At 38.2% G+C, this 13,346-nt stretch overlaps 1 protein-coding gene across 3 annotated transcripts in view; it reads left to right on the forward strand.

The window, feature by feature from the left end:
* The first annotated feature begins 465 nt into the window (after positions 1–465).
* LOC145485769 (uncharacterized) overlaps positions 466–13,346 on the forward strand; it is a 39,567-nt gene continuing 26,686 nt past the window's right edge. For 2 of the 3 annotated variants that reach the window (XM_081464395.1, XM_081464402.1), the window contains exons 1-15: positions 466–1,161; positions 2,943–3,103; positions 3,324–3,596; positions 4,083–4,269; positions 4,683–4,876; positions 5,028–5,159; positions 6,265–6,493; positions 7,081–7,186; positions 7,783–7,855; positions 9,177–9,314; positions 9,838–9,994; positions 11,093–11,326; positions 11,831–12,027; positions 12,186–12,320; positions 12,921–13,166. In XM_081464395.1, the coding sequence (XP_081320521.1) occupies positions 1,008–1,161; positions 2,943–3,103; positions 3,324–3,596; positions 4,083–4,269; positions 4,683–4,876; positions 5,028–5,159; positions 6,265–6,493; positions 7,081–7,186; positions 7,783–7,855; positions 9,177–9,314; positions 9,838–9,994; positions 11,093–11,326; positions 11,831–12,027; positions 12,186–12,320; positions 12,921–13,166 (2,616 nt within the window). In that variant the 5' untranslated portion in view covers positions 466–1,007. Of the gene's footprint in view, positions 1,162–2,942; positions 3,104–3,323; positions 3,597–4,082; positions 4,270–4,682; positions 4,877–5,027; positions 5,160–6,264; positions 6,494–7,080; positions 7,188–7,782; positions 7,856–9,176; positions 9,315–9,837; positions 9,995–11,092; positions 11,327–11,830; positions 12,028–12,185; positions 12,321–12,920; positions 13,167–13,346 lie in introns of all 3 variants that reach the window. The other variant, XM_081464408.1, reaches the window with a different exon arrangement.

A 13,346-nucleotide genomic window follows, 5' to 3' on the forward strand; every position in this document is an offset into this window, starting at 1 on the left:
TTCCATGTTTACATAGCCTCATCTAAACACGAGGAGGGTTGGGAGAATTGGAGATAGTTATGCAAACCCTCGACTACGTCTCGGGTTTGCATAACTATCTCCAATTCTCCCAACCCTCCTCGTGTTTAGATGAGGCTATGTAAACATGGAAAAAGTGCTCTATTGCTTTTATAAAATAATTCTCAAAAATACGCGCGAATCTGAAACGTCACAACCGTGTTTACATACTCTTATCTAATCACACCTATCGACCAATGAGAGCGCGTGCAGTAGCTCAGTTATTTTATAAATGATGGTTTGTACATGTTTTAGTAGTTATATAAAGGCTAACAGTTATTTTAAACTAAAATCGAAAGTATATATTTTTAGCAATCACAATTGAGGAAGTTATAATGTTGTTGTTGACAGTACAAATAAGAGAGAAAAAGCCCTGAACTGGCCCTGAAAAATTTCCAAGGAGGTATCCTTTTCTCCTATGGAGACGCTTCTCCTGTCTCCTCCCCAGAAAGGACTACGTGTAAAGCTTACCGCTGACCTCAGTGGACTCAGCTGAGACTCGGGTCTTCGAAAGGACAAAGTACTTCGAAGAACTTTTCTACTTTTGAAAGATTGTTAAGAATATCAACATAGTTCTGACTGAAAAAGATCATTGATCAATATTTTGGCGGAGATGTTGGTCCGGCGAGATTCTGATTACACGTACATTTGAAAACCCCGCGCTCCGAGGGAATCACTGCTCATTTGACCCTCGACTAATGAATTTTTGAAGCTTCTTATTTAATATTGTCTCGCTTGTTGGTTCGCGTTGGTCGACCCTGCTTGAGTGGGAGCAACATTACATGGACTACTCAAGGAAAAGTTCGGACAAAATATGCGTCTTGCATAAATATTCAAGCTCTTTGTAAACGTAGTATGCAGACAAGAGTGCCACCCGCTTGATTTTGACAGTTCCCTGGTAACGGAAACTTAATCTATTTCAGCGTTGCTTTGTACGGAAGGGGAGTACAATGGCGTCTGCTCCAAAGCCTTCTAGAAGCCGGAAACTACCTTCTCCAAGAAACAAAGAATTGCCAGCAAATAGCGGTGGACTTTCTAGCAAATACTTCAGCTCCCAAGAAAAACAAAACGAAATGGACAACGTTGGTGCGCTTGATGTGCTTGGTACGTATAGTACAACTTTATAGAAAGCTGTCGAAATGATCAACGTTTATATTTACTTTATCTCAGTACTTGTTATTATTATACTTTGAATTAGTTTCGCTATCATCCTCTGTTCTTTAAGCATCAATAACTTCAGTTACTGTGCATAATCTTTTTTTACAGGACTATGTAGAAATATATATCGGTTATTGACCAAGTGTGAGGTCAAGATAGCTGGATATTGGCCAAGTTCTTTTTTTGCGTGTTTATAGACCGAGACGGAGTCGAGGTCCATAAACTCACAAAAAAAGAACGAGGCCAATCCTCAGCCATCTTGACCGAACAAGCTTGGTCAATAAAGGATTTATTATATGGCTTTCAAGGAAATTTTTCTTGCGGGACACGGTGGGTAGTCCCAAGCGGGCAAGGTAGCTCCATCTTCCCCACTCGGGTAGCCAATCACAGCGCAGGATTTGATTCATCTTGCCTACTCACGGAGCTAGCCATATAATAAGATATGTTATGAGCTTGTCATTAATTACCGGTCAGTGTAATACGCAGACTGTAGACTGCAGACTGCAGACCAGGGGTAGAATGCAGACTGAGGGTAAAATGCAGACGGCAAACCAAGGGTACAATGTACATGTAGACTGCAAACTTTTTAACAAAATTGTGTTACTATTTCTCTCATTGAGAGCTAACTGTAAACAAGCAAACTGGAGCATTATTCAGGTTAACCTGGGTGATACTCAGGCTGACCAGAGTGATACTCAAGCTAACTGGAGCGCTATTCCGGCTAACTGGAGTGCAGACTTTCACTCCAATTAGCCTGAATAATCCCATTTACAGTTAGTACTTGATAATGGAAATAACACGATATATACTTGAAAAGTCTGTAGTCTGCAGTCTGTGATTTACCCCTAGTCTACAGTCTGCATGTTACCAGGGCTCAATCTGCATTTTTACACCCGGTCTGCAGTCTGCAGTCTGCAGTCTGCAGACTGCAGTCTCTCATTGAGAGCTAACTGTAAACAGGCAATCTGGAGCATTATTCAGACTAACCTAAGTGATATTCAAGCTAACCAGAGTGATATTCAAGTAATGGGAAGGCTATTCAGGCCAACTGGAGTACAGACTTTCACTCCGATTAGTCTGAATAACCCGTTTATGGTTAGGACTTGATAATGGAAATATAGGTTAGCCTGAATATCACTCAGATCGATATGCTTCATTGTTGAAAATTCTCTAGTGGAAGGGGTGTGGGATGGGTGGTTAAAAAGTTTAAACTTTTAAGAGAAAGAATGTGTCCAGACTGGAATTTCCAGTGCAGTTCATGGGCTCAAACCAAGGTAACCTGCTGTGGGTGAAAATATCGATATTTTTTAAAACAGTTCACAATTTAAGACCCTGTTGGGCAGGGGCTTATTGACATGGATGTTTCTTGGTGCATTTCAGGAGTGATCAATATCATACAAAACTGCTTAATGATCTTTGCTATCATAATCACTTTAAGTTTATCCATATATGATCATGCATATATGTGCGTCTATATCTTCACCATCCATGGGTATAGCATGAGTTCACAACATAATCAGCTTCTAGTTGGTTTGATCGCTCAGCTGGCAGAGCACTGCACCATTATCACAGAAGTCATACTGAGAGCTGGAATCCTGAATTTTCAGGCTGCCTAAGTCGTACGCAAAAGACTGTTATGATCTCCCCTGTTCTTAAATTTCAAATTTTGTTGGTATCAGATGTGAATTAGTAATATCTGTAAGACAACAATGAACATTCATTTTTAGATTCCGATGAACCTCCAACTAGAGATGTGACAAGCCCATCCAAGTCTGGGGTTGCTTACTTAACAGAAAATCTGATCAGGAGACTGACTAGACAGGAGAACATAGCTCAAATAACATCTCTACATGTAACATTAGGAAAGGAGCTTAAAAAGAAAATTAAGGTAAATAATTCAAAGTCTGTATCTGATTCAGTAACATTGTTACATATACAATCATTTCAATCCGTGTTAATTGTTTATTGCTGTTTTAGCTAGATACAGCAGGATGCAAAGCTCATCCTTGCCACTGCAAGTTTTATTATTTATCACTTGATGAAATGGCAAACATCAGTGTTTTCTCACTTAAGGATAGTAACCTTGCATTTTCACTGTTTTCTTCCAGTATATTGAAAACTTGGAGAATCTGAAAAAGCTTCTTCACCTAAATTTGAATAACCACATGATTGAGAAGATAGAAAAACTGGATCATATGACACAGTTGAGGGAACTTCACTTAGCTAACAACTGCATTCCAAAGATAGAAGGCCTTGACTGTCTTGTGCATTTAACTGTCTTAAATCTTAATGGAAACTTGATTGAAACTCTGCCTGCTCCAGTTTTCAAGAAACTGAAGGAACTCCAGGCCTTTCACATTGCACACAACAGAATTGGCAGCGTAAGTACACAAAGTATTTCAATCAATCAAAATTACAAATAAAGCACTTGCAGTATCAAGAGCAGCCATCCATTGACATAGGTTGAAATTCAGTGCTGTTCACAGACCATTTCTATTCTGCAGCTTAAAAAAAACAAAAAACATTTAGACTGGTTGTCTGATCACATGAAGATACGACACTGCAGTTGTAATCTGCAGAGTTAACCCATTCCTTGTGTGAAGTGGGCTGAATTTTAATGTTTGTCTGCCCTCATTTGATTGTATAATTAGCAGAGAGAGACGTGCCAAGCCATTTTAAAGGACCCTTTTTCCTTTTCCAAGGCTCATTGTCTTCCATACTTACCACATTGCATCAAGAATTCTGACTCATGATGATTATAAATTACGTGTAGCTCTCTGTATGCATTGCAGGCCTTCTGTGTTTTTTTAAAATGTCTTGCAATAAAAAGGTTGTTGACTAATAATATCTTTAATATCATTCAATAGCACATTGAGGTCACGAAACTGAGACCTCTGCAAGATCTGAGTAATTTTTCCATGGACGGCAATCCTATGGCAAGCCTGGAACACAGTCAGCTGTTTGTCATCTTTCAGTTGAGATCTCTGAATTGTTTGGATGGCAAAGAGATTTCTGTTGAGGAGAGGCAGATGGCAGACAAACGGTTTGCTCAAGGTACAATGTAATTCTTCACAGTGATGCAGGCCTAGCAATGTTTTTTCTATGAATGACTTTAATTCAATTACCAAAAAGTCTGTATGATTGACAGATCTCACTTTGCATGTGTACAGTAAATATTTTGCTGCCTCAGGGAAATATCTGCTAGTCACATACAGTATTTTTTCTTGATCTTTGGTTACTTACAGAGTTTTGAAGAATCTGCATTTTAGAAATATTTATTATGGAAGGTCACCCATTGATTGTGACACTTCATTGACGTAACATTAGACCCACGTGCAGTTCATAAACTCAAGACCTGACTCTGTTCAAAGTGAAAATGGAATGACAATAATTTTGTATTCTTTTTGTGATATGCATTAAACTTGTCTTTTACTTTCTTCATGCAAGTAACTTTCTTGTTCACCCAGAGGAGGTTAGAAGACTGGAGGCTGAAATAAATCGCCTGAAAAAGGAGTATGAAGTGTTACTAGAAGAAAACTGCCAAGCACTGGAGGAGTTACAACAACTCAAAAAGCTAAATTCTGAGCAGCAAACACAGAGTGTGGATCAGTCTCAGAAGATTAAAGAACTTCACCTAGAGCTGGAAGCCAAGGAAGAATTGGTACTAAAACAGAGAAATTGTTTAATATTTTAATTGTGGAAGAGTTTACTGACAATTTAATTATCAGATTGCAGATGTTGTTTTTAATTCATGTAGTAATTGATGCACATGTAGTAACAATGGCTGAAGTGTGTTCATTTTATATTGTCAGTTGGCAAGTAAGACATCAGAACTTTCCAAAGCTTGTGAAAAGCAGTTCAAATTGGAGCAGGAGCTTGCATTTTATAAATTGGATGCCAAGTTTGAACATCTTGGAATGTTGCCACCACCTGATGGAGTAGAAGTGAGTCTGTCTTTTTTAAGCACATGGTAAAAAATAGTTTCATTTTGATTGTAGATATTCAATATAATTTTGTTAATGAGGAGAGTTTCAAGAGGTTGTTGTTTTTGGGATATTGTAATTGGGAATTTGCAAGCTTATAAGGGCCACTCTTTAATATATAGATTTAGGCCAGCCTAAAAGTATAGCTCTTGAGCCAGGTTGTTCAGAGCCCGATTAAGCTAACCCAGGAAAAGGTAGAATTTTGATTTCATGTAACTTTGCAGTGAGGTTTTCTGTATATTGTTTGGTCTTCTGTTTTGAGTTTTAATAATTACCATATACACAAAACAAAGCAACAAAAAAACATTTGTATAGAAGAAAAAGTTATAATTTGGTTAACTTTTAATCCTGGGTTAGCGTTAACCGGCTTCTGAACAATCCTGCCCTGTTTTCAACAAGTTAAGCTGACATGAGCCTGTGATCCAATCAAAAATTAGCACTTGGTCAGTGGTCAACTTGGTAAAAACACGTGACCTCGATGACCTGTAAACTTGAGCCCGCATTATGGTCACTTGATACTGGTCAGCAGATACCTTGTTTTGACAGGTGTCAACTGGTCATAACATGGATGTCCAATATCAAAGAAGTACACGGTAAACCAAGGCTGCATGTCTCTGTCAACCTATTATTTGGAGTATGGCTGCCATGTTGCGTGACTCCATCGTCGTCACCATTGCCGTCGTGTGTATATGCCCACAACCAATACCGCTAGCCATGATAATCATGAGAAAATCAACTCATGGGTTTCGTTTTCTTTCCTACAGTATATGAGTATGGGGCTCCGCTTGGCATCCCTTTGGGCTGCAGGAGCTCTGCTATTACTGCATACAAATGCAGTAGTTCCAGTACTAGGCTCGATTTCTGCTGCTCTCTTGCGTCCAGTCTTTGTTCCTCCCTGAGGAGAACTCGGGGATTTGGGGAAGGAGCGCAGGCCTGTTTCCTGAACAGTGGCTGGAAATTGAGCCTATTCCAGTACCAAACATGCTTTGAATCTACTATTCTGATTTTGGTCCTCATGGTTGGTTTTTCCCATAGTTTATTATGATCTTATTTCTTGTTCTTGTAGTTTGGAGATGGAGAGGAAGATGAGAGCCCATACATTGGAAAGGCCAGGTTTAAGCTTAACAAATTTTCCAGGAAATCAAACATTATGGGTGGCAAACAGCATGCTCAAGTGACAACAATAGGGTCAAGACCGAGTGATAAGTATGACGAGCAAAATAGACAGGTTCAACAGGAAATACATGATTCACTGATTCTTGATTTACGAGACAAGGAGAGAGCAATTCAGCAAGGTAACAATGTAGTGCAGTTACATGCATAGGCATCAAATTGAATTAGACCTCTTTTATACAATATCAAAATGGTTATGCCAACTACCTCAGTTGATGATTGCTCAGGGATGTAGGTAAGAAAACACTAAGCCAGCTCATTAAAAAGCTCAGGTAGTTTTTCATTGGCAGCTCCAAAGTTTACCCAAATCTCTGTTTTCATGTGAAATGTCAACTGGATTCAAGTTCCCTTTCAGCCAGTGAAATAAGGCAGATGCTGCCCCTTATGGAGCATTACATCTCTGATTGGCTTTAGTTCTTTGCCATCATTGGGAGTATTTTACTTTTCATCTGTGACAGGGTTGCCACAGGTCAGGAAGAGGTCAGCAAAAACAAATTCTTCAAGGTCAGGGAAAAGTCAAGGAATTTTATTTTGAGTCAGGGAAAATTGACATTTTAAATCTGCTTTGGAAGGAAAGTCAGGGAAAATGTACAGCATATTAATTAATGCTAACCAGGAGGATACTGGTGATGGAGGAATTAACTTTAACACCAATTTAATTGAGATTGTATAATATTGATGGTCCATTGTTAATTCATTTAATCGGCAGCTGAAGATGTTCTTGCCCAGTTGACTGACCAGTTGACCAGAAGAAAAGCTCAGCTGCAAGATGCTGCGCATAAACTTGAACAAATTCAACAAGCTATTGATGATCAGGTTATGTGCATGTTTTTTTTTCCTAATTGAAATGGACATGAACTCTTTTTCTACACATGTTGATCATATGACTTTGTTTTATCACCCTTCATACCTGTTTTACAAGTGGAAATAATTATTTAGGAGACAATGGGCACTGGGCAATACTGTGTTATTGATCCAATCACTATCAAGGTGACTATGGAACATTTCCATTTCATTGACATCCAGACAAATTGACTTGACTTTATGGTTATTGGACATATACGTGCTTGTACTAAACTGCACACTTGAAAGCAAGCCCTTGCTGAAGTTTGTATTCCAGTTTTTGATGATTTACTCCTGAAGTTATAATTAAACAAATGACATGTGGTGTGTTTTATATATTACATGACTTGTATGTAGCAGATTACATTTGCCACAATGTGAGCCAAAAATCGCATTCAATAATCATTATGGTAATATTTGAAAGCTGTTCCATGTTAACTGACTGCAGATTAGACTTGCCACCTGCTGCTCTCATGATAATGAGTATGATCTTTCTGCTCTCAAATAGTGGCTGATAATTGGTCTAGTGAATACAGCTGTTAGCTAGAAGCCTAATGAAACATCTTTGGTCTCTGCAGGCTCATCTGTTGGGAGAAGAGGAAAGGAAACTCATTGATGCCATTGCAGACAAGAAGAATTATGTGAGTGATTTAACCTGACTGCTGGATTGGCTTCACACTAACTTCTGAATAATAATAATGATGATAATAATAATAATAATAATAATAATATAATAATAATATTTAATAATAATAATAATACAATAATAATAATAATATTTAATAATAATAATAATAACTCTCCTTTCTACCACCCACCTTCTCAGGCGGGTCCTCTCCATCAAGTAGAAACCCTCTTTGCCTCCCAAAGTCCATGGTTTGGACTCGGATGCTGCGAGAGAAAATCACCCACAATGACACTAATAATTATGATAATAATAATACCAATACCAATACCATCCTTTGCTTTACTAAGATCCGCACTAATCTGCCTAAGAGGTTCAAGAGCTAGAAGGAAAGCCTTTTGTGACTTTAAGAACATTGATATTGACGTTGAAACCCAGGAGGGAGCCATTATGTAAACACTGTTGAAATAGGTTTTAATAGTTTATTTTTTTTATTTACTTTTACCTTGTAATATACCGATATTGACGTTGAAACCCAGGAGGGAGCCATTATGTAAACACTGTTGAAATAGGTTTTAATTGTTTATTTCTTTTACTTACTTTTACCTTGTATATACCAATTTGTATGAAATATGTTAATTAATGTTATGATGATGATAGTAGTATTAGTATTAGTTGTAGTAACCATGATATCATGATTAGATATGGAAACATGATTTACAGGTTTAACACACATCAAATTATGTAAATATTATAGCATTTTGTAAAGCTTAGCTCTAGTTTTTGTCACAATAAACACTCCTCTTTCTTTAAAAACAAAATTAAAAAAAAAAAAAATACCAATACCAATAGCAATAATAATAATAATGTTTATTAGTGGCTTATAAAAAATTACAACTGTAAAAATTCTTAGGACAATATATGTCAGGGAAATACTAACTTACAAACGAATTACAAATTACACTCATTCTTTACAACCCTTATAAATTTGTCTTTTGTCATTTGCCGAAAAAATTTAATACCAATACCGATACTAATACTACTAATAATGATAATAATAATGATAATAGTAATAGTAAACTTCTGAATAAATATTAAAAAAATTAAATAACTATAAAGCCTGATGGTTTAGTTTCAATTTTTTCTTTCACGTTCTTCAACGCATTTGTCTTTTGTCTTAAATCTATCAAATTGATCATTGTTAACAGGAGCAAACAAAAATAAAATCAACTAGTATATGAAATTTCAAACCAAAATCAAATAAAGCTCAACATCAACAAACTGACTTAACTTACCATCTACTGGTTTAACAGAAGTTGGGCATTTTTGCTTTTCAGATAAGAAAACTACAGGAAGTTGCAAAGGAATTGGAGACAAGAATGAAGAGCATTTATGATGATTTGGCTAAAAGAGAGGCTGAAGCAGAGAAACTTAGACAGACCATTAGGAATACTCCCCCTAATGACCCTGCCTATGTATGTACAGTGTACCTAGAAGGGTCCTAATAACAGCAGGCCATCAGGAATATTCCCCCTAATGATCCTGCCTATGTATGTACAGTGTACCTAGAAGGGTCCTAATAACAGCAGGCCATCAGGAATATTCCCCCCAATGACCCTGCCTATGTATGTACAGTGTACCTAGAAGGGTCCTAATAACAGCAGGCCATCAGGAATATTCCCCCTAATGACCCTGCCTATGTATGTACAGTGTACCTAGAAGGGTCCTAATCACAGCAGGCCATCAGGAATATCCCCCCTAATGACCCCACCTATGTATGTACCCAGGAGGGTAACATCAGGAATACTCCCCCTAATGTCCCTGCCTATGTATGTACCTATAAGGGACCTGATTACATCAGGCCATCAGGAATACAACCCTATGACATGCTAATGTGCGCCAAAGACTTGTATGTACCTACATCTCCTGTTTATAGTTTGTGAGTAGCATCTGCATGGTCTTCATGATATTTCTTATGAGCAGATTCGCTTTTCTTAGACCCATCTGCAAGCTCGCTTGGCAGCTAAAGAGCAGCAGTTGCTTGAGTTGAGGAATGAGTATGGAAAGCTCAAACAAGATCATGACAGAGCAAAGGAAAGATGGCAAGAAGAGATGGCTGCTGTCAGGGAACTAGAAACACAGTTAGCTGCACTGAGTAAGTGATTTGCTAGCGACCAGTTCTGGGTACAAGCGCTGTTTAAATTGGGCGGCTATTTGAAGCAGCATTAGTCTAATTCTGTGAGTGCCGTCCTAGCTTGCAGGAATTCCTTGATAGTTTTCACCTGCGTCGAGGCTACCGATTTTTGGGAAAACAGCTGACCAAAAAACATGATCGCGAACTCTGTATTATGAGTGTGGTTAAACGGAAAAAGAATAGTATCATAGGTCATCATGCAGAATTTAAACAAGCTGAAAGTCAATGATACTGTTGGACCCCGCTATTTCCAACTCGGTTTTTCGAATTCCCCGTTTTTTCGAACTCAAAACCATCTCCCGTGGATTTGCCCTTCACTCATTTACTATCGGCTATTTCAAACTATTTTTCGATTCCCCTGAAAGTTGAAATAGCGGGGTTCAACTGCAGTTGATAATAGTCGACGATAGTGAATGGTTGTTTCACGGGACCTTAAGCTTCAACTATCATAACCTATCTTCCGCCGTTTGACCAGGGCTTAAAGGCTCGGCTAAATAATGAAGCATTGCATGTTAACGAAAGAATGTTTGAACAAGGGGCAACTAAACAATCAGGGCCTGGTTGCTTAAACCTTGACTAAGCTAATTCGGGATTACTGTGATTTTTTTAATTCAGTGTTACGCCTTTTCAGGGACGTTTTCATGTTTTATTTTCTGGCCTGCAGTTGTGACGTCGACTGATCTAAAACTCTACAAAATATTCTGTGAAAAACACTTTTACTGTATATTTTAGTCTGTCTATAGAACCTCTAGTTCGTCGAGATCGCAAACATAGCGAATTTATTAACCCGGTTCGTGGGTTACACACGCGAAAACGGAAAGGGGTGGGGCTGGGCAAAGATCAAAAAAGAGGTTTAATCCGGTCCAGACATGCTGTTGCTGTATTTGCCAAGTAACGAAAGTTGTGGTAAAAAATTGAGTTTTTTTACAAATTATTTTTGAACGCAGATCGCCGAAGTACCATGAATAACCGTATATCTTAGAGTTTTTTTATATGGTGAGGCTGAATACAAGAGTTTTGGATGTCTTCATTGTTTTTCTCGATTGTGTCCTTACTCAGGAAACGCAAACGGCGACCAAGATAAATTGAAAGAAGAACTAAAGAACATCATAGACGATTTGAATAATAACTTAAACTCCATGAAACAGCAAGTGGCGCAGCAAGCGAGACAGATCAATCAACTTCAACATGAAAAGGACGCGTTAGGTCAGCGGTTAAAAGACATGCAGGCTCAGACGGCTGGTAACAAACAGCTCAAGGACACTATCGCCAAACTACAACAACAACTTAAATGTGAGTTTTTAACAAGGATGACCCTGCTGGCTTACAAAAATTAATGCTGGGTTTAAAACAGAAGGTTTCGTGAAGTAACTGTGGTCCCAATCATTTAGCACAAAGACTTTTGACTGTTTTCAAAACAGTTTCCAAAACACGTCACAATAGTGAGTGTGATAGGGCTGCAAGTATGAAGGTGTCTTTTGGATTTTATTCTGCTGTTACATTTTTCCGAATCAATCAAATCTAAAGACAACAAAGGTACTAAAAACAAATACATAATGCCAGTGACATTGGTAAAAATTCTGAAAATCGAAATGTCTATAAGCTTGAAAGCTTTTTATCTCTGAAATATTCAGCCAAAAACACGTATTTCTAAATTTTTTGATGTTCATTTTAATAAAGAAATATATATTAAAATGGTTTAAAACTCTTATCACTTACCTACTAGCATTGATACACTCGAAAGCTTTTGTAACTTTAGTCAGTGTTTGTAAACAAGTGTCCATTCTTCCTATTCAGTGAACGAAGATGCTTTGGAACGAGAGAGAAAGAACTGTGAAGCGCTGCGGCGGCGCTTGTCCAATATGGAGGCACAGGCAACCCAAGGGTCAGCTCTGGAACCAGCATTTGCTGAGGCAAAAAACAGACTGAAGGAAGCTGAAGCTGAAGTCGCCAGACTGCAGAATGCTCTTAATAAACTAAAACAACAACTACAGGTCAATAATTTTGCTTTCAGTACTGAGTGTTAGTGAATTTCTAAGTGCGGCATTCTCATCTCGGATCTCCCCGGAGTACCATATAAGTTCGGTACAATTTGAGATTAGCATGGGTTCAATAGATGTTAAGAAATGCACTGTTGGTTTATTCATTGAAGGATGACCGTAGAGCGGCAGATGAGAGATTAAGAAAGGAACAAGAGAAAGTTGACAAAGCTTTACAAGCTGCAAGGAATGCTGGAAACAAAGATAGAGAAGTTAAAGAGCTGGCTGCACAGGTTGATAGTCTTACGGTATGTTACAGGATATAACATTGAGAAGAGAGTTAAAAAAAGATGTAATGACATCTCAACCAATATAATGACTCTGCAGGTGCGTTTTACTTCTGGCTACATTTCAGTCTAAGTTGTCGTCTACGAAACAGCAACAGAAAATGATCAATTCTGCGTTTTATGGAAACCGCAATGAATCACAAGTACAGTACATTTTGCTTGTTTCTGTTTGAAATTGTGCGCCGCTCAGTGGCGGATCCAGACCTTGAGCTAGCGGGGGGTTCGCTCACCCTGCCGGCTTTTCTTCCTTTTATGATTTTATTATTAATTTTTTTTAACACAAAATAAGGGGGACCCCGGCCTCCGGGGCTCCTTCCTTAGGTCCGCCACTGCCGCTTAGACATCAGCAGAGGACACTGAAGAATGGATTCAGACGCACCAGGAACAGTAACAATAACAGAAACTTTATTAATGTCTAATTGTTTTCTCCTGGATCAGAATTTTTTTTTTGATCAAGCTTTTTTGTTAGAAACCGGACACTGCTTTGAACTGAGCTGTGAAAACTATAAATTTCTGTGTCATAATTTTCTTATTACTGAGTATAACATTTTTTCCCTGAAGGCGGACAATGCCTCTCTCGCTCAGCGACTGAACGACGCAGAGGACGAACTGAGCAACCTAGAGAACTTGCTAGACAAAGAAGAGGTACTGGAGAGACTGGGCGAGTTAAAGAATGACATCAATAAGAAACGATCTGGTGTCCGTGAACCGTTCAATGATCAGGATGACCTGGGGCGAGCTCTAGCTGACCTTCATCGGAAGTACCTGGACCTAATGAGAGATCTGGAAAGAGAGCGACGAAAACAAGTTTGTAATCCTTTTTATCGCTCTAAAAAGAACTATAAATATCCTGCACTGTGTACAAAGAGGTAGTCTCAGGATGATGGTTAATTAATTTGTTTTATGAAGATAAAAAAACTATATTACATAGTAAAACATGATGAAATGTGTTGAAGGAAAGTTCTTTAAGCTGGTTACATATTTTCG

Source organism: Orbicella franksi, chromosome 1, assembly GCF_964199315.1.
Source record: "Orbicella franksi chromosome 1, jaOrbFran1.1, whole genome shotgun sequence".
Lineage (NCBI taxonomy): Eukaryota > Metazoa > Cnidaria > Anthozoa > Scleractinia > Merulinidae > Orbicella > Orbicella franksi.